The sequence below is a fragment of the Theropithecus gelada genome, chromosome 7a (genome assembly GCF_003255815.1).
Source record: "Theropithecus gelada isolate Dixy chromosome 7a, Tgel_1.0, whole genome shotgun sequence".
Lineage (NCBI taxonomy): Eukaryota > Metazoa > Chordata > Mammalia > Primates > Cercopithecidae > Theropithecus > Theropithecus gelada.
The window spans coordinates 16,445,804-16,473,124 of NC_037674.1; the positions used below are offsets into that span (position 1 = coordinate 16,445,804).

Sequence of the window (27,321 nt, forward strand, 5' to 3'; positions counted from 1 at the left end):
GGCTGAGGCGGGCGGATCACCTGAGGTCTGGAGTTTGAGACTTGCCTGACCAACATGGAGAAACCCCATCTCTACTAAAAATACAAAATTAGCTGGGCATGGTGGCCTATGCCTGTAATCCCAGCTACTCGGGAGGCTGGGGCAGGAGAATCGCTTCAACCCTGGAGGCAAAGGTTGCAGTGAGCAGAGACCGCACCATTGCACTCCAGACTGGGCAACAAAAGCAAAACTCTGACTCAAAAAAAAAAAACAAAAAAGAAAACCGGCTGGGTGCGGTGGCTCACGCCTGTAATCCCAGCACTTTTGGAGGCTGAGGCATGTGGATTACCTGAGGTCAAGAGTTTGAGACCAGTCTGGCCAATGTGGTGAAACCCAGTCGCTACTAAAAATACAAAACAATTAGCTGGGCAAGGTGGCAGACACCTGTAATCCCACTTACTCAGCAGGCTGAGGCAGGAGAATTGCTTGAACCTGGGAGGCGGAGGTTGCAGTGAGCCAAGATCGCACCACTGCACTCTAGCCTGGGCAATGGAGCGAGACTCCGTCTCAAAACAAAAACAAAAACAAAAGCAAGACATGTATTTAAAAAAAGATACGAATTATTTACAATAGATTTGAATGAAAAGAGCAATGCCATAAATGACAGGATGTGTATTAACCATATGATTTGTCAAAATCTATGTTAAACCAAACAAGGTAGATGTTTTCTATTACGGCAGTTTGACGAGGAGTATCAATCATCAGGCTAAATGCAATATGCACTCATTGTTTCCAGCAGTAAGTTTTATAGTGATTGTATGCAAGTTATTCTGGAACAATGTATGAGATATTTTTGTTTTTGAGACGGAAGGAGTCTTGCTCTGTCACCCAGGCTGCAGTGCAGCAGCGTGTTCTTGGCTCACTGCAACCTCCCCCACTCCCGCTCCGCCCCGTTCAAGCGATTCTCCTGCCTCAGCCTCCTGAGTAGCTGGGACTACAGGCGCATGGCACCACACCTGGCTAATTTTTATTTTTATTTTTATTTTTTGTATTTTTAGTAGAGACAGGGTTTCACCATGTTAGCCAGGATGCTCTTGACCTTCTGACCTTGTGATCCACCCACCTCGATCTCCCAAAATGCTGGGATTACAAACATGAGCCACCAAGCCTGGACAAAATTTAAAACTATTATGAGTAATTAAATAAGTAAGACAAGAAAAGGAGAGTCAAAAGCAATAAATGTTTTGCTTGGACTGATATTTACCTTAAATTTAGGAACAAATCTAGTAAACTCCTGGTGCCAATTGTTAAGTGTAGATGCAGGTGAAATTATTAAGAAAGGTCCCCAAATGTTCTCTCTCTGCAACAGAAAAACCCAGTCAGCCAACTATAGGAAAAGGGAAGGTATTTAATTCAAAATTATAATTAATGACAAGAACAATCTAAGAATAGGAAACAACAAGAGAAATACTGAGTAAATCCCAAATCTGCACATTCAAAAATAATATCCTATGTTAATAATAAGAACATAAAGACACACCTTGAGAAAAAAGTGGCAAGCAATTATTCCCTCTTCTGACCTCTTATAGGTTGCAGCCACAGAGCACTTATGACACACTGACTTGTATGTATTGTTTTCTACTATACGAGTCATCATGACAATCTTATAGTTATTTAATAGGTATACAGCTTCTGCTTTTTTTTCAGTATTTTTACACATTTTCAAAATTTAATTCTTATAAAATTCCCATAAAGTAGATAATGTCTCCATAGAAGAGGAAACTAAGCCTCAGAGAGTTAAGTTGAAAAGAGGCTAAATTGCCCATGTTTACACTGGTAATAACAGTAGAGTTGAAATGTTAGGCAAGGTGTTCTGATCTAACTATATTGCCCTTGCCACTACACTGGTGGTAACCAATGCAGAGTGGAAGGGAATGTCTCAAAATCACATGCTCAAAAACTGTCCTAGACCTCTTAAAAACCAAAAAGTTACACAATACTGTCCCCTTATAAAGCTCGCAGGCAAGAATCAAGTCCCACTATCTTGGAATGCTACAGAGCTTAGCATAGTGCTTTTAAGTGGCTGATTTTCAACAGAAATTACTCTAAATTCTAGAGAAATTAAGATAGAAAGATTGCATCTACCCACCTCAGCCAGATGGGCCAGAAGGGCAATGCTCTGTACTGTTTTACCAAGGCCCATTTCATCAGCAAGAATGCCATTAATACCCTGGGGGAAAAAAATACATGGTCAACACCTCATACATTTCATCAAATAAAGTTTGACCTATTACCAAAAAGAATGACCAAGATAACAGGCTTGTTTAAAGAGAAGTGACTAGAGATACTCAGCCTCAACACTTTTATCCACTGCTATAGTAATTGCTTTTGCCAATGCTACAGCTACAACTATGAACCATGGTACACGAGACAGGGCAAGGCCAGTTTGTTAGCTAATACAACCCAGACACAAAAACAATTAGATTTACCAAGTCCATATAAGACAAACCATAAGAAATATACAAATATTCTCTAGTAGGCTCTCCAGGTTAGGAAAAAAAAAAGACATCAGCTGGGTGCAGTGGCTCACGCCTGTCTTGGCACCTTGGGAGGCCAAGTCAGGCACATCGCATGAGCCTGGGAGTTTGAGACCAGCTTGGGCAACCCAGAGACACCCCATTTCTACAAAAAATACAAAAATTAGCCAGGCATGGTGGCATGTGTCTGTAGTCCCAGCTATTCTGGGGGCTGAGGCAGGAGGATCACTTGAGCCCAGGAGTTTAAGGCTACAGTGAGCCATAAACACACCACTGCACTTCAGACTGGGTGACAGAGTAAGATCCTGTCTCAAAAACAAAGAGAAACAGAGACAACTTTCTACCTCTTGTCAAAGGATATAGCTTTTTATTTTATTTTTTTTATAAATCTACATTTTTTTTTTAATTATACTTTAAGTTCTAGGGTACATGTGCACAACGTGCAGGTTTGTTACATATGTATACATGTGCCATGTTGGTGTGCTGCACCCATTAACTAGTCATTTACATTAGGTATTTCTCCTAATGCAATCCCTCCCCAGGATACAGCTTTTCAAAAGTGTGAATTCTAAAACATGATCTTGTACTTATTTATTTATTTTTTGAGACAGAGTTCTGCTCTTGTTGCCCAGGCTGGAGTGCAATGACGCCATCTTGGCTCAACGCAATCTCTGCCTCCCAGGTTCAAGTGATTCTCCTGCTTCAGCCTTCCAAGTAGCTGGGATCACAGGCATGTGCTACCACGCCCGGCTAATTTTTCATTTTTATTTCTTTAGTAGAGACGGGGTTTCACCATGTTGGTCAGGCTGGTCTCAAACTCCTGACCTCAGGTGATCCGCCTGCCTCAGCCTCCCAAAGTGCTGGAATTACAGGCGTGAGCCATCGCGCCCAGCCAGATCTTGTACTCATTTCACAATCACACTGAACAAATGACTTTAGGAAAAGAGTTAATAAAAGAGAATTTTAGAAAAGAGTTCTAAAATTCACCTGTTCATAGAGATTGGCCAACCAATTCATGCCTTTCAGTTGATAACCTTTCAATTTGCCATTAAAAATTGTGGGCTGTGGAATATCCTCACCAGCCCGGATAGATGGGTTAGCCAGGCTATAACTCTCCCCAAACCCAGTGCCAGACTTGTTTGCTGCCCGCAGGGCAGCTGCTCGACTTTCTTTTGCATCTTCATCAAATGACCTTGTCTGGAAAGTTAAAAAAAAAGAATTAGAAAAAAAAAAATAGGAAAAATATTAAATGCAAATAAAACTCAAGATAACAATATATCTACCCTGTGCTAAGAAAAATAATTGGAACAAAATTTCTCATAATCTGATAATATAATGTAGTATATGATATTATTTAATGTAACAATTATATTAGAAATTGGGGAAGGTCACATTCGTCTATCCTTGACTTCCGCTCTGTCAATGTTAAATAGAGGCTCCTATGCAGTATATTAAAAACAGCAAGTTTTTTACTTAATTCAACTTGATTATAATTTCTTTCTGATTTTGTCAAACATCACTATATCATAAATAACAAAGAGCTTTGGCCGGGCGCAGTGGCTCATGCCTATAATCCCAGGACTTTGGGAGGCCAAGGCGGGTGGATCACGAGGTCAGGAGATAGAGACCATCCTGGCCAACATGGTAAAACCTCATCTCTACTAAAATAAAAAAAATTAGCTGGGCATGGTGTTGTGCACCTGTAGTCCCAGCTACTCAGGAGGCTGACAAAGCAAGACTCCATCTCAAAAAAAAAAAAAAAAAAAAAATTGGGCCGGGCGCGGTAGCTCATGCCTGTAATCCCAGCACTTTGGGAGGCTGAGGTGGGTGGATCACGAGGTCAGGAGATCAAGACCATCCTGGCGAACACAGTGAAACCCCGTCTCTACTAAAAATACAAAAAATTAGCTGGGCGTGGTGGCGGGCACCTGTAGTCCCAGCTACTTGGGAGGCTGAGGCAGGAGAATGGTGTGAACCCGGGAGGCGGAGCTTGCAGTAAGCCAAGATCGCGCCACTGCACTCCAGCCTGGGCGACAGAGCGAAACTCTGCCTCTAAAATAAAATAAAATAAAATAAATAACAAAGAGCAAGTTATTACTTAGGTGAAAGAAGGCATTAAATAATGTAGCAGTTTTTTGAAACTATGATATGGCTCTCTTAACAAGTCAAGAGTATGTTTTTTTCCATTAAACATCTATGATGCATTTCATACTATATTGCCCATGATTACTCAGAAAGAAAAAAAACACACACACGAACTGTTCTACTTTGGAATTAAAACACTGCTAAAGCTAGAAAACTGAATATTTGTTTTTCTGCCTTTCCTCCAGTATCCCTACTATTCTAAAGTGAAAGAGACCCAGCCCCCCACCCTACACACAATTACTCACACACATATACACAAGCTAGTCTATGCTTTTAATCGAAAATGTGATTAAGACTAAAGGAAGACCACCTAAGTAAAAGCTTGTAGGGTATTTCCAGGGCCAATTACAGTAAACCTTTCTATCTGAAGACTCACCCGAGCTTGGTGAATATGGTAAGCATTTTCAGCATTCTTCAGGGCCTGGGCTTTAAAGTGATTACTATCTGAAAAGGAAAATTTATGGATTATCACACTTTATCAACTGATCTTGTTCTAAGATGCAATTAACACCAATATATGTGGATCCCTGATTCCCTCATTCTACTTATCCCTGGGTTCACAGAGGGTGGGGGAAGAGAAAGGCTAAATTCTCAGAGGTAAGAAGCTGGAAATGCAATGGAGGTGGAAGGCTGCCTCGGTCTCCAGTAGCCAAAGAAAGCTCACAAAAACCACGGCACTGGCATCCACTGCCTCTCAGTATTAGGGTTTCTTCTACCAAATGATACCAAGCTACAACAATCAAGACAACCAGGATTCAAAATTTTAATATATTTATGCTAGGTGAAACTATTTTAACCGGAGAAATACGACACATGTAACCCCCAAAATATGATAAAGCAGTTACAATCTCTACTATTTCTAGCTCAACACAATCTTAATCAGTATTCTCTGTGAAATTCCTCTCAAACTTCATCCCAATTTCTCCCTCTCCTTGTGATCACACAAAGACAACTGAACAGCTGCTTTCTCGTGCTTAAATAACCAAGAATCTTATTATGTGAGAGATGTTTTCCTCTCCTGAAACGCAGTTCAGTTCTTTGAACTCTGATTACAATACCGGTTATTTCTACTAACAAATCACAACAAAAATATTCCCAAACTTGCAAGATCATATAACCACAATCTTTCCTATTCAAATTCTTTAATAAATGGTCTTATACTTCTGTATTACAAACACACTTTCCCTACTCCAGTACAATAAATCTCTCTTTTCTGGTAAATTACCTATGAATCAATAAAAAAATTTGCAAGAATTAATGTATATAACCTTTAGATATAAAAATTAAGAGGTAGCCTTCCTCTAAGTCCTGATTGAAGACTCACCATAATCCTCCTGTGTGATGTTAACTACCACTCCACCACCTATATCGATTTGTCTCTGGGTAGAACTGTCTTCCAGTTTCCTTAGGATTTCTTCCTGGATACCATCATGACCCATGTCTCGTTTGCGACTCATGAAATGGGCATACAACTCTGTCTGGGTAATTAAGAAGTTGAGTTTTCGCTGTTGCCTCTTGGCCTAAAGAGGGAAAAAGGTGAAAACAGAGCCCAATTATTAATGATATCCAAGAAGTAGTGGAGAATTCACCACTTATATTTGCATTCAAATCCTTTACCAATTCTTTACTTTTAAAAATGTAAACATTGCTGATAAACAATTTTATTTTAGCCAAGTCAGTGGCATTAAAAGCAATGAATGAATTTATTTTCCTTTTTCAGACAAAGTCTCAATTGGTCGCATGGCCTGGAGTACAGTGGCGCGATCTCGGTTCACTGCAACCTCCACCTCCCAGGTTCAAGCTAGTCTCGTACCTCAGCCTCCAGAGTAGCTGGGATTACAGGTGAGCACCACTAACCTCGGCTAATTTTTGTATTACTAGTAAAGACAGGGTTTCACCATGTTGGCCAGGCTGGTCTCGAACTCAGGCAATCCACCAGCCTCAGCATCTCAAAGTGTTAGGATTAAGGTGTGAGCCACAATGAATAACTTTCATTCATAATCTACTAGTAACGAGTGTTTTGCTCTTCTTTATACTGTGAATCTTTTCTCCGTTAGGCTTCTGACTAAAATGTTTCTTTCTTACATGACTTTTCTATGGTAGTACTGAGACAACTAAATTCAAACAATATATTCCATTTTACAACCTGGATGGTGGATACATGTCTATATAGCTTTATTATTTTTGAAAATGTACAGGTCAGAAACTTTTTTTTTTTTTTTGAGACAAGAGTCTAACTGTGTTGGTCAGGCTGGAGTGCTATGGCACGATAGCAGCCTCACCACAACCTCTGCCTCCCAGGTTCAAGTGATTCTCCTGCCTCAGCCTCTCAAGTAACTGGGATTACAGGCATACACCACGATGCCTGGCTAATTTTTTTTTTTTTTTCTTGGGACAGAGTCTCCCTCTGTTGCCCAGGCTGGAGTGCAGTGGCGTAATCTTGGCTCACTGCAAGCTCTGCCTCCTGGGTTCATGCCATTCTCCTGCCTCAGCCTCCCGAGTAGCTGGGACTACAGGCGCCCGCCACCACACCCAGCTGATTTTTTCTATTTTTAGTAGAGATGGGGTTCCACTGCGTTAGCCAGAATGGTCTCAATCTCCTGACCTCGTGATCCGCCTGCCTCGGCCTCCCAAAGTGCTGGGATTAAAGGTGTAAGCCACTGCGCCTGGCATGTATTTTTGTATTTTTTTAGTAGAGACAGGTTTCACCATATTGACCAGGCTGGTCTCAAACTGCTGACCTCAGGTGATCGGCCCACTTTCAGCCTCACAAAGTGCTGGGATTACAAGCGTGACCAGTGCGCCCGGTCAGCCACCACACCGGTCCCAAAACTCTTCTTTACCACCAAAAGTCAAAATAACTGACAAAAAGCTATAAGTTATTCTGAAAGCCAATACAATAGGTATATGAAATTAAAAGGCTAATGGAAGGAAGAAAATACTCCCCAAAACGATCTATAGGAAGGAACAAAATACTCCCCAACACAATCTGTACTTTTTGGCCAGGCATGGTGGCTCATGCCTATAATTCCAGCATTTTGGGAGGCCAAGGCTAGCGGATCACTGGAGGCCAGGAGTTTGAGATCAGCCTGGTCAACATGGAGAAATCCTGTCTCTGATAAAAAATACAAAAATTAGCTGGGTGGGGTGGCGGGCGCCTGTAATCCCAGCTACTCTGGAGGCTGAGGCAGGAGAATCACTTGAACCCAGGAGGAAAGGTTGCAGTGAGCCAAGGTCATGCCACTGCACTTCAGACTGGGTGACAGAGCAAGACTCTACCTCAAACAAAATGAAACAAAACCCAACAATCTGTACTTCATTTGTGATAATAATAGCTACAAAAAACGAATATAGACTGAATACACGCACACATGCAAACATACATATATTTTTTAATGTATGGCTAAAAGTGCCTTTCAGGTGGACTGCTTGACCTCAAGAGTTTGAGACTAGACTGGGCAACATGGCAAAACCTTGTTTCTACAAAAAATACAAAAATTTGCCAGGCATGGTGGCATGTACCTGCAGTCCCAGCTACACTGGAGGCTGAGGCGGAAGGATTGCTTAAGCCCAAGAGATAGATGCTGCGCTGAGCCAAGATCATGCCACTGCACTCCAGCCTGGGTGACAGAGTAAGATACCACTTTTTTTTTTTTTAAGTGCCTCTACTCTAAAACAACCAGGTAAGAAAAATAATCATTGTGTCAATAAATAAAATCATTCCTAAGATAAATAATAAAATGAAAACATAAACCAAAATACTAAATTATATGGAACACAGAATACAGTATAAGTAGCATATTAAAGAGCCATTTGTTTTGTTTTGTTTTGAGATGGAGTCTCGCTCTGTTGCCCTGGCTGGAGTGCAGTGGTGCAATCTCGGCTCACTGCAACCTCCACTTCCCCAGTTGAAGTGATTCTCCTGTCTCAGCCTCCTGAGTAGCTGGGACTACAGGCATATGCTACCACACCCAGCTGATTTTTTGTATCTTCAGTAGACGGGGTTTCACCATGTTAGCCAGGATGGTCTTGATCTACCGACCTCTTGATCTGCCCACCTCAGCCTCTCAAAGTGCTGGGATTACAGGCGTGAGCTCACAGCGTGAGCCAGCCTTGTTTGCTTTATTTTTTTTTCCCCCAAAAAAGAGCATTATTGGTCCAAGAGTCATTATTTTGAATTATTTCGTAACAAAATTCATAAAATATACTTTATCCTTGATCCACTCTCCCAAAAGGAAAACAATAAAATAAGGAATACAGAAAAAAAAAAAAATCCAAAAGGTTGAAAGTATATTTTATAAAGCAGTAATCTACGTAAAATTATCCTATCTCTTTAAAGCATTATAGCACTTGAGCAAGATCCAAAATAGAAGAACACTTGAGAAAGAGAGTGAGAGAAAATTAAGTCTCTGTCATAATGAATGTTCATGTTTCAAACCTCAAGTGCTATCACGAAAATCTTTGTTTTCTTCTGAAGAGATGGTATCTCACTCTGTCACCCAGGCTGGAGGCAGTGGCAAGAACACAGCTCACTGCAGCCTCAACATCCCAGGTTCAAGCAATACTCCCACCTCAGCCTCCAGAGTAACTGGGACTATAGGCACTTGCCACTACACCTGTCTAATTTTTGTACTGTTTATGGATACGAAGTATCACTATGTTGCCCAGACTGGTCTTGAACTCCTGGATTCCAGCAATCCTCCTGCCTCTGCCTTTCTGCTGGGATTACGGACATGAGCCAATACACTCAGCCTAAGGAAAACTTCCCAAAGTAAAACAATTAAGAAAAAGAATAACATATATATATATATTTTGTGTGTGTGTGTGTGTGTGTGTGATGGATTCTTCCTCTGTCACCCAGGTTGGAGTGTAGTGGTATGATCTCGGCTCACTGCAACTTCCACCTCCCGGGTTCAGGCAATTCTCTGCCTCAGTCTCCCGAGTACCTGGGATTACAGGCACCCGCCACCACGCCCGGCTAATTTTTGTATGTTTAGTAGAGACGGGGTTTCACCATGTTGGCCAGGCTGGTCTTGAACTCCTGACCTCATGATCCACCCGCCTCCGCCTCTGCCTCCCAAAGTGCTAAGTTTATAGATGTGAGCCACCGCACCCGGCCAAGAATAACATCTTTAACTTTAAAGAAGTTAACTACCACATGATTAAATGAACAAAGTAGATTAAGAAAACAGAAAGGATACGTCAAAGATTTATTTCAAAAGTTCAAAGGAAAAGATGCATAAGTCAGCATAAGCATCAGTTAGCTATCAACATAACTAAGAATCTAGGTCTCACAAATCTAGAATACAGGCCAAGTTGCCTGCAAAACTTCAAGATCTGTGGCTAACTCTCAAATGACTTTAAATTCTGTGAGTTAAGAATTCCCAAAAGCATCAAATGTTTACTAACTTGATAATATGATTACCTTGCATGCAAATACACAAATATGCAAATTAACCAGGAGACTAAAGAGAACTGAGCAAAATCCATCTTCATTCTCGAAGTCATGATAAAATAAGGGAAGATCAAGAGCTCAGAAGAGGCTCCAAAGCTTCACTTTGACATGAGTTACTACATATACCCGAAAGAAAACATCATCCAATCCACTAATTCCCTTCTTTCTTCAAATCTCAACTCTCCTTCCATTCATCTCAGTTGGTTTATCAATGGCAATACAATGACTTTGCCTTCTTATTCTCACCTCTTGCTTCCCTCAGCAATATACACAGCCTACAAACGCTGGCATCAGGTTTAACAACAGTACTTGCTGCAAGTTAAAACAATATAAGTAGGCTGGGCATGGTGGTTCATGCCTGTAATCTCAGCACTTTGGGAGGCCGAGGAAGGCATATCATCTGAGCTCAGGAATTTGAAACCAGCCTGGCCAACACGGTGAAACCCCATCTCTACTAAAAATACAAAAACTTAGCCGGGTGTGGTGGTGGGTGCCTATAGTCCCAGCTACTCGGAAGGCTGAGGCAGAAGAATTGCTTGAATCTGGGAGGCAGAGGTTGCAATGAACCAAGATTACTCCACTCCAGCCTGGGCGACAACAGTGAAACTTCATCTCAAAAACTAAATAAATAAAACAGTACAGTAGGTGAAGGGTAAGTCTTAGAAAAGTGGGCTCATTGTCCACTGTCCCTATCTGGCCCTGAATTTGGCACCTATTTCTTATTGTCCAAAAAAAGCAAAACTGCAGTCAGCACCTACAAACAAACCAAGATGAATTAAAAGCTACTTTCTTTCTCTTTTGCTCATTCCTTTTTTTTTGAAAATGAGAAAAAGGCCTGAGGAGGGCCATACCAAAAGACTAAAAGCAGAATTGGTTTACTAGTCTAAAATCACCATCCTCAAAATTAAGTCTTTAAAAAAATTTCTGGGCCGGGCACGGTGGCTCACACCCGTAATCCCAACACTTTGGGAGGCCGAGGCAGGCGGATCACGAGGTCAGGAGATCGAGACCATCCTGGCAAACACGGTGAAACCCCGTCTCTACTAAAAATACAAAAAATTAGCTGGGCATGGTGGCGGGCGCCTATAGTCCCAGCTACTCGGGAGGCTGAGGCAGGAGAATGGCGTAAACCCAGAAGGCGGAGCTTGCAGTGAGCCAAGATTGGGCTACTGCACTCCAGCCTGGGGGACAGAGCGAGACTCCGCCTCAAAAAAAAAAAAATATATATATATATATTTCTGACTGTGGGAGACCAAGGCAAGCAGATCACTTGAAGCTCAGGAGTTTGAGACCAGCCTGGGCAACATGGCGAAACTGCATCTCTACCAAAAAAAAAAAAATAACTGACAGTGTCATTGGTTACACGTACAATTTTCAAAATGCAAACCGATCTCTTCAAATGGCTGTAATAATTAGGGTTTTCAAAATGGTATGCTTTTGCCCTACCTCCCGCATTTCCTCATCCAACTTCCGCTGCTCCAAAGCTTCCTTCTCTGCTCTCTTGCGGTGCTCCTTCTCCACTTTCTCATATTTCTTCCAGTACAGGAGCATCTCCTTGGTGAGGCGGCGGGCACGAGGCAAGGTTTCCTTACAGTTCTTCTGGGCCTGCAAGGCAGCTCGACGCACCTCCTTCATGCACTGGTGAGCAAGCTGAAAACAACAACAGCATTACAGCAGAAAGGACCCCATACCAGAGGCTGGTTCTTCCTGGATTCTAAACCACATCATTCCTCAATCTGTTGAATACAAACTGTCATCCTTGACCACATCTCTTTCTCCTGCAACTTGATTAATGTCCTTGTATAGTACTGTGACATAGGTCCAGATCCCGTGGTAATATCAGGGATAAGAAATCTATCTGATTTCTATCAACTTAGAAGATGAAAAATTATAATGACTAAGAAGGACCTGGGATGTGCTCGGAAGTTACAAAATGTTATCACACACATTAATAACAGCTATCACTGCTTATTATATCTTTAGCACCACTGAAAAATATATTAAACTAATCTACTCTTCAAATCCTACGAAATTGGCATTAGCATCACCCTCATTTACCATCATCCACCTTATAAATGAGGAAACAGAGAAGTTGAATGACTACCCCAGAGAAACATAACTAATAACATGGCCCAATCTGATCCTCACAATTCTGAAAGGAAGTTGTTTTAGTTTCCTCTAAGGGAAGGTATTCACATCATTATTTCTTAGACGACGAGACTGAAGACAGGAAGATTCCATGATCTGCTCAAGCAATCAGGGTGGGCTATGGTCTTATCCAAAAAGGTTCAAATACCAGAAATGTGAGGAAGAATAATTTTATTTAATAAACAGATTGAGGCCGGGCACGGTGGCTCACGCCTGTAATCCTAGCACTTGGGAGGCCGAGGCGGGCAGATCACCTGAGGTCAGGAGTTCAAGACCAGCCTGGCCAACATGGTGAAACCCTGTCTCTACTAAAATACAAAAATTATAGGGCATGACGGTGGGTGCCTGTAATCCCAGCTACTCGGGAGGGTGAGATGGGAGAATTGCTTGAACTGGGGAGACAGTGGTTGTAGTGAGCCGAGATCACACCACTGCACTCCAGCCTGGGCGGCTGAGACTCCGTCTCAAAAAATAAATAAATAAATAAATAAACAGATTGAGAACATTCAGAAACTCTTAGGAACTATTAGATTCATGATCAACAGGTTACAACAGACAAGAGCAGCAAGATGGACCCAAAGAAGAAGAATATATTCCAGCAAAACATGAAATGGAAAATACAAAACTACAATTTTACCTTTCGGCTATTGGTGAGAAACAGGTTACGAGCTGAAGCTTTCTGCTTATTTGCCTAAAATATTTAAAAAACAGTATTTCATTTAGGATTCATTTTTGAACTAAGACTATGTAGAATGAACAGTCTTTTAATCAATTCCTAGAGGATCAGAAAATGTCAAGCCGAGCAAGATACATTACTTCTGTAAGTCATCCAGATGTACTGTCCAACACCATACATAAAACTATTAAAAAAGCATCAAGAAGAATCAGTGTTGTGGATGCCTTAAATAGTCTTCTGTATACTTTTAGGAAGACATTAAGTTATATGTAAGGCCTGAAGTGGACTAGCAAAATGTTAAAATACCTAAACCTTAGTACCATCCTAATTAAAAACATGTTGCTTACCAGGGCCAATCCGCAAAGCTGAGAGAACAGGGCACCCAGATACAGGAATCATTAGGAAAACGATAAACTAGTCTCCCAAGTTGTGATTCTAGCCCCACCTCCAGCCTAGGCAAACCTGATGTCACTACTACTCAGTTTCTGCCACCACATAAGCCTAATCTTCTCTAAAACTAAACTTCAAGGAAGACCTAACACAAAATGACCCAGCAGCCCACAACCCAGTATCCAGCTATTTGTGTTTTCCACTTTAGCCAAGTGGGGAAAAAAGTCAGTACAGACATCTGACTCCCCACGATGTCTATCTGACATGGAAGAAGACACTGAAGAGGCAGAGCTGGGTGGCTCTTTCATTACTGAAGAGCACTCTCCTTGATGCTAAAGAAACAATGGGTTCAAAGTGACAAAGAAGGTCTAAAAGCCATTTCTCTAAAGTTTGCATATAAGACAGCAAATTTAAAGGAATATATGAGCCTTTCATAAAAAACTCTTACTAATTAAAGAGCTATTGTCACTCTGAAGCCAGGAACCTCAAATATTCCCACTAAAAAGTCATTTCTTGGCCAGGTGTGGTGGTTCACGCCTGTAATCCCAGCACTTTGGGAGGCCGAGGCGGGTGGACCACTTGAGGTCATGAGTTTGAGACCAGAGTGGCCAACATGGTGAAATCCCATCTCTACTAAAAATAGAAAACTTAGCCGGGCATGGTGGCACATGCCTGTAATCCTAGCTACTTGGGAGGTTGAGGAAGAAGAATCACTTGAACTCAGGAGGTGGAGGCTGCAGTAAGCCGAGATCGCACCACTGCACTCCAGCCTGGGAGACACGAGCGAAACTCCGTCTCAAAAAAGAAAAAAAAAAAGCCATTTCTTGGCCACGCACAGCAGCTTACACCTGCAATCCCGGTATTTGGTGGAGGCTGAGGTAGGAGGATCACTTGAGTCCAGGAGTTCAAGACTAGCCTGGGCAACATAGTGAGACCTCGTCTCTAGAAAAAATAAACAGAATTGGGCCGGACATGGTGGCTCATGCCTGTAATCCCAGCACTCTGGGAGGCCGAGGTGGTTGGTTCACCTGAGGTCAGGACTTCAAGACCAGCCTGGTCAACCTGGTGAAATCCTGTCTATACTAAAAATACAAAAATTAGCTGACTGTGGTGACAGGCATCTGTAATCACAGCTACCCGGGAGGCTGAGGCAGGAGAATCGCTTGAACCCGGGAGGTGGAGATTGCAGTGAGTCGAGATCGTGCCATGGTACTCCAACCTGGGTGACAAAAGCGAAACTCCGTCTCCAAAAAAAAAATTAAAATTAAATAAAATAAACAGAATTAGCTCAGCATGGTAGCACACACCTATAGCCCCAGGTACTCAGGAGCCTGAGGTGAGATTACTTAAGCCTGGGAGATCAACGCTGAAGTGAAACAAGATCAGTCCACTGCACTCCAGCCTGGGCAAGAGAACAAGACCCCATCTCAAAAAAACGAAAACTCATTTCTTTCATTGAAAGGGCACCATATGAGGCCTCTTCATCAGGTACTAAGCAGGTTTTCCCACAACTTTCCCATCAAGAATGCTCAAGCACAGGCCGGGTGTGGTGGTTCACATCTGTAATGCCAGCACTTTGGGAGGCCGAGACGAGCAGATCATGAGGTCAGAAGATCGAGACCAGCCTGGCTAACACGGTAAAACCCTGTCTCTACTAAAAACACACAAAAAATTAGCCGGGTGTCCTGGCAGGCGCCTGTAGTCCCAGCTACTCAGGAGGCTGAGGCAGGAGAATGGTGTGAACCTGGGAGGTGGAGGTTGCAGTGAGCCGAGATCACAGCACTGATTGCACCACTGCACTCCAGCCTGGGCAACAGAGCGAGACTCCGTCCCAACAAAAAAAGAATGCTCAAGCATAAACTATGTCTCCAGAAATACTTATTAACTGCTATAGAAAAAAAAAATTTTTATTTTACAGTAGCAAAACACCACCATACCAAGGGATCAAATGCAATATCCTCAAAACATTAAAACAGGCTGGGCATGGTGGCTCACGCCTATAATTCCAGCACTTTGGAAAGCCGAGGTGAGCAGATCACTTGAGGTCAGGCGTTCAAGACCAGCCCGGCTGACATGGCAAAACCTCATCTCTACTAAAAATACAAAAATTAGCTGGGCTTGATGGCGCACACCTGTAGTCCCAGCTACTCAGCTACTTGGGAGGCTGAAGTGGGAGAACTGCTTGAACCCAGGAGGCAGTGGTTGCAGTAAGACGCAGATCTAGTTTTATCTTTTTCAAAATTGCTACCCAGTTGTCCCAGTATTACTAATTTATAAGTCCACTGGTTTATTCTACTTGTCTATTTGCCTATTCATGTGCCAGTACCACACTTTTTTAACTGTAGAGGTTTTGTAGTGTGTTCTAATGTTTAGTAGGGATTTTCCAATTCTTCCCTAGCTACTCCTACATTCTGACTTCATCACATGGACTTTAGTATCAACTTTTCTCAATTCATAAAATACCCTGTTTCTAAAAAAAATCCAATTTATAATGAAATATCCTGTTTCTATCATGACTGCACTCAATTCATCCTTAAGAGCACTATGTTAACAACTGGCGCATCTCACTTAAGGGTAAATAGACATTCCTTGGACTATAATTGCAACTTCTTTAAAAACAAAAACAAAAAAAACCGCTGCATATGGCATCTGGCTTGCAACTGTTAATTTTGAAATTATATCAAAATAACATGTTATTGGCTGGGCACAGTGGCTCACGCCTGTAATCCCAGCACTGTATGAGGCCGAGCCAGGCAGATCATCTGGGGTCAGGAGTTCAAGACCAGCCTGGCCAACATGGTGAAACCCCATCTCTACTAAAATACAAAAATTAGCCAGGGGTAGTGGCATCTGCCTGTAGCCCTAGCTACTTGGAAGGCTAAGGCAAGAGAATTGTTTGAACCTGGGAAGTAGAGTTTGCAGTGAGCCGAGATCATGACACTGCAATCCAGCCCAGGTGACAGAGAAAGACCCCGTCTCAAAAATAATAATAATAAAATAAAATGTTATCAAAACCAAATGAATTAAAAGAGGAAAAATGCTTATACATGTTTCTTTTAAATCGTTCACATCTTATTCTAGTGCCTGTGATTATCCAGCAACATTCAAACATTTGTAAATTCTCTAAGAAACATATCAACTCCTTTTTATTTTAATTTTTGAGATAAAATATTTATTATGTTACACATTCTGTTACACAAGCTAGAGTGCAGTGGTGCGATCTCAGCTCGCTGCAGCCTCAACCTCCTGGGCTTAAATTATCCTCCTGCCTCAGCCACTTGCATAGGTAGGGCTACAAACATGTGCCACTACACCCAGCTCGTTTTGGTAGAGATGGGGTTTCCCCATGTTGTCCAGACTGGTCTCAAACTCCTGGGTTCAAGCGATCCACCCGCCTCAGACGCCCAAAGTGCTGGGATTACAGGTGTGACCTACCATGCCTGGCCTCTTTTTAATTTTTTCTAATATCACTTATAAGTTAGCTGTCAAGTATCTACCGCTATATTTAAGAAAACTACATTCTTTCCTCGAAGAAGTTGCTCTCCAATTTTTTGACCAAGGAGCATGACACAATAACTAATTGTCCTGTGAATTCTGACCACATTCTAGAAGAAACTGTTAACTGAAGAGTACTACTCAGCATTCCCTTGATTCCAACAGATTAATTTCCTTGCGGAACGCCTATCTGTGAAAGTATCTAGCTCTCAGAGTTCCTCTTTAGTGGGTGGGAAGAGAATACATTCTCCCAATCTCCATGTCCTGGAGGCATTCACTTACCTTTGGTAGTTCCTTTTTCACAATGCTGAGCCATACTTTCCTGCGACGAGCATTCAACTGCTCAATGGATAAGTGCTTTTTCTTAGTGCCAGGGGGAGGTGCATCATGAGAAAACTTGGCAAAGACTTTGGTCTGGTGGTGATGGCGACGAGGGGATTCTTCAGAGGAAAGTTCTTCATCTCTTCGTCTTTTTTTCTTCACTTTTTTCAACTTAGCTGCAAAAGAAACAGACGCTAACAGGGTTGCACTTCCACAAAAGATGGTCACAAAGCAATCTCACAACTTAAAGAATGCAAGGTTCTTTCCTTATTCCACTTGACACTGACAACATATATCCCTCTATCTACTCAGACCCATGAATATTCCTAGAGGAAGAAAAATAACAGAGAAGAAGAAACATACTGATTGATATCTCACTAACCTGGAAAAGAACAATGGATACTCACACTGTTTATATGAAAGTGAAATACAGAATAAAACCCGAGAACCAAATTTCTTTCTTTTTTTTTCCCCCAGAGACAGAGTCTCACCCTGTCGCCCAGGCAGGAGCGCAATGGTACAATCTCGGCTCACTGCAACCTCTGTCTCCCAGGTTCAAGTGATTCTCCCGCCTCAGCCTCCTGAGTAGCTGGGACTACAGGTGCATGGCAAGAACCAAATTTATTTTGAACCTAATAGGTAAGCAAGTGTCTGAGGTATCACAGATTCAAGGAATAGTCAAAGGAAGGAAACTTATTTCTACTTGGTGGCAATATAAGGTGGCTATACATCTATGCAGTGTGGGGAAAATAAGAAAAAAAGTATACCTATAAGGCGGATAAAGAAAAATAAAAGAGAAGAAAAAAACACACTAATATGTCACTAAGACTTGCAAGACAAAAATACATGAAACAAAACCTTAATTCATGGTGGAGAAAGGGTGTGGAGGGTGAGAAAACACTAATAAAGATGATGGAAAAAGAAGGGAAGGCTAAAAGGAGCCTTTTTGAGTAGAATTCATACCGTCAAGCCTGGTGCGGTGGCTCACACCCGTAATCCCAGCACTTTTGAGAGGCCAAGACAGGTGGATCACCTGAGTTTAGGAGTTTGAGACCAGCCTGGCCAACATGGTGACACTCCATCTCTACTAAAAATACAAAAATTAGCCAGGTGTAGTGGCATGCACCTGTAATTCCAGCTACTCGGGAGGCTGAGGCATGAGAACTGCTTGAACTCAGGAAGTGGAGGTTGCAGTGAGCTGAGATAGTGCCACTGCACTCCAGCCTGGGTGACAGAGCAAGACTCCATCTCAAAAAAAAAAAAAGAATTAATACTTTCACAGGAATAAAATTTGCCTTACAAAGATAGTTTAAAACTTTCTCTTTCAGTTTCCTTCCTGATATCCAGCTGCTGAGAGCTCAATAAGAGAGGAAAGGACACTTCCTGTCAAACATGCAAACAAACACTACAGAAGATCATCAGGAGGTGATCTATTTTAAATCACCTCGGACAGCAACAATGATAACTTATTCCAAACACTTCGGGTTACTTTTCTTACTTCTCTGTGCATAACCAACTTCCTATCCCAGAACATTTGCAATATTTGCAGAGTGTGTATAAGAAAAATGGAATAAACTAATTTTGCCTAAACCTTTAGCTAGGAATCCGTCTTTCCAATTGTAGAACTAAAGACTACAAGCCAAATACGAATAAAGGTTAATAATATAGTCTACCCTTCCTATCTGTGGGTTCTACATCATGGATTCAACCAACTGAGGATCAAAAATATTCAGGGAAAAAAAAAAAAAGAGAATGGTTGCAGCAGCTGTACTGAATACGTACAAACTTTTTTTGATTGTTATTCCCTAAACAATATAGGATTACAAGTATTTATATAGCATTTACATTGCATTAGGTATTATAAGTAATCCAGAGATGACTTAAAGTATATGAGAGGATGTGCACAGCTCATATGCAAATACTATACCATTTTATATAAAGAACTTGAGCATCTCTGGATTTTGGTATCTGCCGGGGGTCCAGAATCCAATCACCCATGGATACCAAGGGGAAAATTGTACTTGCTACTAATTAGAAAGAGAGTTTTTCAAATAAAGCAAATTTCTACCATATGGACTATATATAAAGTCCAAATGCACCAGTAGGCCACATGCAATTCTGAAACTAAGAATGAATATATGTGGAAGGCAGTTCAACATGCTCACCTTTAAGTTTCTTTTCCTCCTTAAATTTCTTTTTCTTGGGTCCAAGTAGGTGCCGTTGCTGCTCATAGAAAGGGTCGTATGTGGAGAGCAGGCCTGCACTGTAGTACTGATATTGCTGCAACTGAAGCAGGCAAAGACCATGATGGGCCTGTTTTCTAATTATCTTTACTACAGAAAACTAAGCCAGAGGAAATCATAGCTTCTAAATACAGTATTCTTCCCACAAAGACATCAGTAACATTTAGTATATCAAAGAGAATCACTTCCTTAACTTCAAATGAGTTCAACTCCTATACATGTAACAGGTCACTGAAAATAATGTAAGAAAGCAAAACTCTTCATGCTTCTGAATTTCTACCAGAATACTTACTTAAACCTGACATATACTGAGACATGAAATTAATTCCTTGCAGAAATGTCTCCCCTTGGAAATTCACCACCAAGAAATAAACCATATTTCTATTACCAGCAGGTCCTCAGATTTACTAAGGTTCCTAATGCTGCTTGCTTTTCTTTTTTTTCTTTTTTTTTTGAGACAGAGTCTTGCTCTGTTACCAGGCTGGAGTGCAGTGGTGTGATCTTGGCTCACTGCAACCTCCACCCCTTGGTTCAAGCAATTCTCGTGCCTCAGCCTCCCAAGTAGCTAGGATTACAAGCACACACCACTATACCCAGCTGATTTTTGTACTTTTAGTAGAGATGGGGTTTTACCACGTTGGCCAGGATGATCTTGATCTCCTGACCTCGCGGTCAGCCCATCTCGGCGTCAGTCCACCTCAGCCTCCCAAAGTGCTGGGATTACAAGTGTGAGCCACTGCAACTGGCCCTTCATGCTTGCTTTTCTATTAGTCATATGTCTGCTTCAAATAGTCACCAGTCATCCCAATTCTTGAATCTTTCAAGTCTTTTCTCTCTTCATCTCCCACTAAGAGAGTCTGCTATCATTTAGATAGTGCCTACATTGCCAGAATTCTAACATACGAATAACGTAATTCTTTCCATCCAGGAAGTGATAAGTAAATGCTTTTAAATATTTCACTTAATCCCCAAATCTCATATTAATTTTGTCTCACATATTACTAATGCATAAATATAAATTAAAATTAGGTAGCCCACTGTTAAATCTCTTTCCTGGGTAATAGTCAAATACATTGTCCAAGGATTGAAATAAGACTGAAAGATTAACATGGGGAACTAATACAATGTCCTCTGTTAAAAATCAAAATTAAATTAGCATGGAGCGCCAAGTCCCTTAGTGCTGGAGTTTAAGAAGGAAGGAACTTTTTACATCAAATTGGTCAGATATTCTGTTTACCACTTCTGCAGGTTTATGAGGTTCAGAATATTATTCCAATCTCTCTGAACTAATTTTGGACCTTAACTAATTGCTAGAAAATTCTTAGGTCTTCAAATATACTATTGCTCATTATGTACAATGTTCCACACTTGTAGAAATAGTCAGAACCCGGCCGGGCAGGGTGGCTCACCCCTGTAATCCCAGCACTTTGAGAGGCCGAGGCAGGCGAATCACCTGAGTTTGAGACCAGCCTGACAAACACTGAAAAACCCTGTGTCTACTAAAAATACAAAATTAGCTGGGCATGGTGGTGCATGCCTGTAACCCCAGCTACTCAGGTGACTGAAGCAAGAGTATCACTTGAACCCAGAAGGTAAAGGTGGCAGTGAGCAAGTATCATGCCATTGCGCTCGACCCTAGGCAACAACAGCAAAATGAAAGAAAGAAAGAGAAAGAAAGAGAAGGAGAAGGAGAAAGAGAAAGAGAAAGAGAAGGAGGAAGAAGGAGAAGGAAGGAAGGAAGGAAGGGAGGGAGGGAGGGAGGGAGGGACAGAAAGAAAGAGAAAAAAAAGAAAGGAAGAAAGAAAGAAAGAGAAAAAGAAAGAAAGAGAGAAAAGAAAGAAAGAAAAGAAAGAAAAGAAAGAGTTAGAAGGCTTTGGTAACAACGTTCAAATAGCTGTCACTCAAAACTATCATCATTTTAATGTCAGTGTATGAAGAGCTTTCCAAGAGAGAAACACTACTCCCAAAGAGCAAGTGCATGAATAAGCAACACTAGAATGTAAGCATTCCAGTAATTCCTCAAAAGGCTAAGCAAGGATTTTCCATACGACCCAGCAATTTCTCTGTTAAGTACATAATGAAGAGAAATGAAAACACATCCACACAAAACCTGTACACAAATTTTCATAGCAGCATTATTCAAAATAGCCAAAAAGTAGAAATATGTTAACCATAGTTCATGAACTGGACAATGCATATATAAAGTAAGGTATAAATACAACAAATACTTGCAATAAAAAGAAATAAAATGCTGATACATGCTACATTAATCAATCTTGAAAATATGACACTAAGTGACAGAAGCTGGACACAGCCACATGTTGCATGATTCCATTTGTATAAAATGTCTAGAATAGGCACATTTATAGAAACAGAGTGGATTGGGCTGGGGATGGTGGCTCACGCCTATAATCCCAGCACTTTGGGAGGCCAAGGCAGGAGGATCACCTGGAGTCAGGAGTTCGAGACCAACCTGGCCAACATGGTGAAAACCTGTCTTTACTGAAAATGAAAAAATAAGCCCGGCGTGGTGGCACACGCTTGTAATCCCAGCTACTCGGTAGGCTGAGCAGGAGACTCACTTGACCCTGGGAGGCAGAGGTTGCAGTGAGCCAAGATCGTGCCACTGCACTCCAGCCTGGGCAACAGAGCGAGACTGTCTCAAAAAAAAAAAAAAGAGAATAGAGTGGATTGGTGGTTGTCTGGGCTGAGGGATAGATAAAATGAGGGGCAATAGCTAAGGGGCACGCAGTTTCTTTATGAGGTGATGTAAATATTCTGGAATTAGGCAGTAATGATAGTAACACAACTCTATGAATATATTAAAAAAACACTGAATTGCACACTACATAAGGCTAAAGTTTTGTTATATGAATTACATCTCAATAAAGCTGCTCTATCACTACCTAAACATAAAGTTAAAATGACGTATCTCTTTTTTTGAAGAACATATCTTTTAGTCCAGTACATTTGAAGTATTAGTAGTTTAATTTCATTGATATCAGAGAATTTTAGAAAAAAAAATTTTCTTTTTTTGAGATGAAGTCTCGCTCTGTTACCCAGGCAGGAGTGCAGTGGCATGATCTCGGCTCACTGCAACCTCCACCTCCTGGGTTCAAGCGATTCTCCTGCCTCAGCCTCCTGAGTAGCTGGGATTACAGGCATGCGCCACCATGCCCAGCTAATTTTGTATTTATAGTAGAGACAGGGTTTCTCCATGCTGGTCAGGCTGGTCTCGAACTCCAGACCTCAGGTGATTCACCTGCCTGGGCCTCCCAAAGTGCTGGGATCACAGGCGTTGAGTCGCCGCGCCCAGCCAAGTTTTCGTATTTTTAGTAGAGATGGAGTTTCACCAAGTTGGCTGGGTTGGTCTCAAACTCCTGACCTCAAGTGATCAGCCCACTTCAGCCTCCCAAAGTGCTGGGATTACAGGCGTGAGCCACCGCACCCAGTTAGGAATTTTCTTTAAGTTCCGGGGTCCATGTGCAAGATGTGCATGTTTGTTACACGGGTAAACATGTGCCATGTGGTCTGCTGCACCTATCAACCCATCACCTAAGTATTGAGCCCAGTATGCATTACCTATTTTTCCTGATGCTCTCCCTCCTCCTGCACCCACCTGCCCAGGCCCCAGTGTGTCTTGTTCCCCTCCTTGTGTCCACGTGTTCTCACTGTTCAGCTCCCACTTACACTTACTGCTGAGGATAATTTCCAGCTCCATAAAATGATGTATCTTGATATGGAGTCTTGCTCTGTCACCAGGCTGGAATGCAGTGGCGTGATCTCGGCTCACTGCAACCTCCGCCTCTGGGTTCAAGCAATTCTCCAGCCTCAGCCTCCTGAGTAGCTGGTACAGGCGCACGCCACCACACCCAGCTAATTTTTGTATTTTCAGTAGAGAGGGGGTTTCACCATGTTGGCCAGGATGCTTTCAATCTCTCGACCTCGTGATCCGCCTGCCTCAGCCTCCCAAAGTACTGGGATTACAGGTGTGAGCCACCACGCCCAGCCAAAATGATGTATCTTTAATGACTATAAAGCAGAGGGTGAATACTCAGTCTGAAGTGTTTCTCCTGAAACTCTTACCTCCTTGTCTTTACTATACTTATTTTGGTGAAGTTTCTTATATTTGTGTAGCCGAAGCATGTTGTGAAGTTCTTCTCTGCTGAGATTGAGTTCTTCTTCATCATCGTCTTCGCTCTGAGAATCAGCCTCGCTGGATTCATCACTTAGCAAAATGCTCTGAAAAGGATGAAAATAGAAATGTATCTTTTGCTGTGAAGCAATTCCATTAATAATCCAAGCATTTTTTCCCAGATACAAAACAATGACAAAAACAGCAGGAAGACAGTCACTCCAGTTCCCCTTATGATATGCTTTATAAATTCAACTGAAAAACATTCAGGATACTAATTAAACTTAGGGAATACAAATTAAAATGCAATAAAACATGGGACATGCTATCAGCAACAAGGCTAAAAATTCCTCTGAATACTTACAAAAGTAGAAACAATACATAACTATCCTATACATACAAACTATACATACATGCCAAACACGAAGGCAAAAAACACAACTACCTATAGGGTATAAAGAAATACAGAAAGCAAGCTGTAATGGCCCAAAAGGAGAAATATCCCAAATATCCATTTATTGATAAATGGATATATAAAATGTGGAATATCCAGATGAGATGTAATTCAGCCATGAAAAGGAATAACACATTAGTAGGTGCTACAATCTGAAGAATCTTGAAAATATTATGCTAAATTAAAGAAGCCAGTCATAAAAGGTCACATGTTATCATAGGATTCAATTTATACGAAATGTCTAGCCTGGGAGTGGTGGCTCACACCCGTAATCCCAACACTTTGGCAGGCCCAGGCAGGAGGATTGCTTGAGGCCAAGAGTTCGAGACCAACTTGGGCAACCTAATAAGATCTCTTCTGTACAGAAAAAGGCATGTGCCTATAGTCCCAGCTACTTGGGAGACAGAGGAGGGAGGACTGCTTGACCCCAGAAGTTTGAGGGTGCAGTGAGCTATGGCTGCACCACTGCACTCCAACCTAGGAAACAGAGCAAGAGCCTATCTCTTAAAAAGAAAACAAAAACAAAACCAAAAATTCCAGAAGAGGCACATCAATACAGACAAAAAGCAGACTAGCAGCTGCCAAGGGACAGAGGAAATAGAAAATTGAGAGTGACTGCTGGCCAGGTGCAGTGGCTCACATCTGTAATCCCAGCACTTTGGGAGGCCGAGGCAGGGGGATCACAAGGTCAGGAGTTTGAGAACAGTCTGGCCAACATGGTGAAACCCTGTCTCTCCTAAAAATACAAAATTAGCTGGGCGTGGTGGCGAGTGCCTGTAGTTCCAGCTACTTGGGAGGTGGAGGCAGGAGAATCGCTTGAATCCAGGAGGCAGAGGCTGCAGTGAGCTGAGATCGCACCACTGCACTACAGCCTGGGCGACAGAGAAAGACTCCATCTCAAAAAAAAAAGAAAAAAGAAAATGGAGAGTGACTGCTAACGGGTACAAGGTTCATTTTAGAATGTTAAAAATTTTCTAAGATTACATTGTAATCATGGGTATACAACTTTGTAAATACATGAAAAACTACTAAATTTTAACCTTTAAAAGGGTGAATTTGGCCAGGCACGGTGGCTCACACCTGTAATCCCAGCACTTTGAGAGGCTGAGGCAGGCAGATTGCTTGAGCTCAGGAGTTCGAGACCAGCCTGGGCAACATGGCGAAACCCCCAAAAATTAGCTGAACGTGGTGGTGCGGGCCTGTAGTCCTACTTCACAGGTGTGAGACTGGAGGATCACTAGAGCCCAGGAGGTCGAAGCTGCACTAAGCTGAGATTGTGCCACCGCACTCCCTCCAGGGTGAAAAAGTGAGACCCTGTCTCAAAAATAAATAAAAATAAAATAAAATGAAAAGGTGAATTTTATGGCAATGAATTATAACTCAATTTTTCAAAATATGACAGCTAAGCATAACAATTTCTGCATTTCCAACAGCCTAAAGCGTCACTGATATTGACCAAATTGGACCTTTTACATATGAGCCTTTTGAAGGACCTAGTGATAATAATGAAGGCTTTTAATTGCTTTTGAGTACTTCATAGGAAAAGTAGAAAAGAGAAATAATTAGTTTCAGTAAAAGAAGTACTATCCTTGGCCGGGCGCGGTGGCTCACGCCTGTAATCCCAGCACTTTGGGAGGCCGAGGTGGGCGGATCACAAGGTCAGGAGATTGAGACCACGGTGAAACCCCATCTCTACTAAAAATACAAAAAAAAATTAGCCGGGCGCAGTGGCGGGCGCCTGTAGTCCCAGCTACTCAGGAGGCTGAGGCAGGAGAATGGCATGAACCCAGGAAGCGGAGCTTGCAGTGAGCCCAGATCGCACCACTGCACTCCAGCCTGGGGGACAGAGCGAGACTCTGTCTCAAAAAAAAAAAAAGAAATACTATCCTTAATTCAGTTTGGCCACTGACAGTAATCTTGTAAGAGTGTAAATGAGATTAACAACCTCTCTGCTTGTAAACACTCCAATGGCTTAAGACTACAACGACAGTAAAACACAAATTCCTTAACATAGTGTACAAGGCCTATGTGATCATAGCCTTGTAACTTCATCTTCCACCATCCTCCTCATTCACTGTGCTCTAGCCATACTAGACTTCTTCTTCCGCCAAGCATACTAAGCTGTTTCTTTTCTCAGGACTTTTATGGTTGTTCCTTCTAACTGAAATGCTGTTACCCTAGATACAAGATGGTTCTCTGTGATCGTTCAGAATCAGTTGAAATGTTACCTCTTTAAAGAAGCCATGTTTATTTACTTGTTTACAGGCTTACTAACTGCTTGCCTCCTTTAGAATGTAAGCACTACTGGGCAGGAAACTTGCACAACCGTAATAGTACCTGGCACATGCACATGGATGCACAAAATCAACATCTGTTCAATGAATAAGCTACTCAGGAACTTACGAAAGTTATAGAATTAATATTGCTGATTATGTGACCCAATGAATGCAAGGACTTCATCTGATAAATTTTTGTACTTCCTCTTTCCCCTCAGTACATTATAACAGGTTGAGCATCCCTATTCCAAAAACCCAAAACACCCCAAAATCTCAAAGGTTTTGAGCACCAATAAGATGCCACAAGGGGAAAATTCCACACCTGACCTCATGTGACAAGTCACAGTCAAAACACAGGTATACAACACAGAGTTTATTCAGCATCCCCAAGGGAAAAATATACCATCAGGCAATGTGTATAATGTGTATATAAAACATAAATGAATTTCGTGTTTATTAACTTGGGTCCCATCTCCAAGATATCTCATTTCATATTGCAAATATTAAAAAAAAAAAAAAAAAAATCTGAGGCTGGGTGTGGTGGCTCACGCCTATAATCCCAGCACTATGGGAGGCCGAGGTGGGCGGATCACCTGAGGTCAGGAGTTCAAGACCAACCTAGCTAACATGGTGAAACCCTGTTTCTACTAAAAATACAAAAAAATTAGCCGGGCATGGTGGTGTGTGCCTGTAATCCAGCTACTCGGGAGGGTGAGGCAGAAGAATTGCTTGAACCCGGGAGGCGGAGGTTGCAGTGAGCTGAGATTATGCCATTACACTCAAGCTTGGGCAACAAGAGCGAAATGCCAACTCAAAAACAAAGAAACAAACAAAATCTGAAACACGTCTGGTCTCAAACATTTCAGATTAGCAATACTTAACCTGTACTCAATTCATGTTTGCTAAATGACTTCATTGAATCCTCCAGATTTTCTCAATAATCTCTTCAAAAAAACACATCCAGTATAAAGGACTCATATTTGAAAAACTCTGTCAATCTGCCAAAATGAGTTGATAACTTTCCCATCTATTAGTAACTTTAGTAGACTAGATGCATTGTAAACATT

General features: G+C 41.8%; 1 protein-coding gene across 1 annotated transcript in view; it reads right to left on the reverse strand.

Moving 5' to 3' along the window:
• INO80 (INO80 complex subunit) overlaps positions 1-27,321 on the reverse strand; it is a 137,893-nt gene that overhangs the window by 90,506 nt on the left and 20,066 nt on the right. The window contains exons 5-14 of the mRNA XM_025390567.1: positions 23,476-23,631; positions 19,312-19,432; positions 17,108-17,322; positions 12,902-12,955; positions 11,563-11,766; positions 5,986-6,181; positions 5,038-5,105; positions 3,504-3,713; positions 2,129-2,209; positions 1,244-1,339 (exon numbers count right to left, since the gene is read on the reverse strand). Of these exons, the coding sequence (XP_025246352.1) occupies positions 1,244-1,339; positions 2,129-2,209; positions 3,504-3,713; positions 5,038-5,105; positions 5,986-6,181; positions 11,563-11,766; positions 12,902-12,955; positions 17,108-17,322; positions 19,312-19,432; positions 23,476-23,631 (1,401 nt within the window). The remainder of the gene's footprint in view (positions 1-1,243; positions 1,340-2,128; positions 2,210-3,503; positions 3,714-5,037; positions 5,106-5,985; positions 6,182-11,562; positions 11,767-12,901; positions 12,956-17,107; positions 17,323-19,311; positions 19,433-23,475; positions 23,632-27,321) is intronic.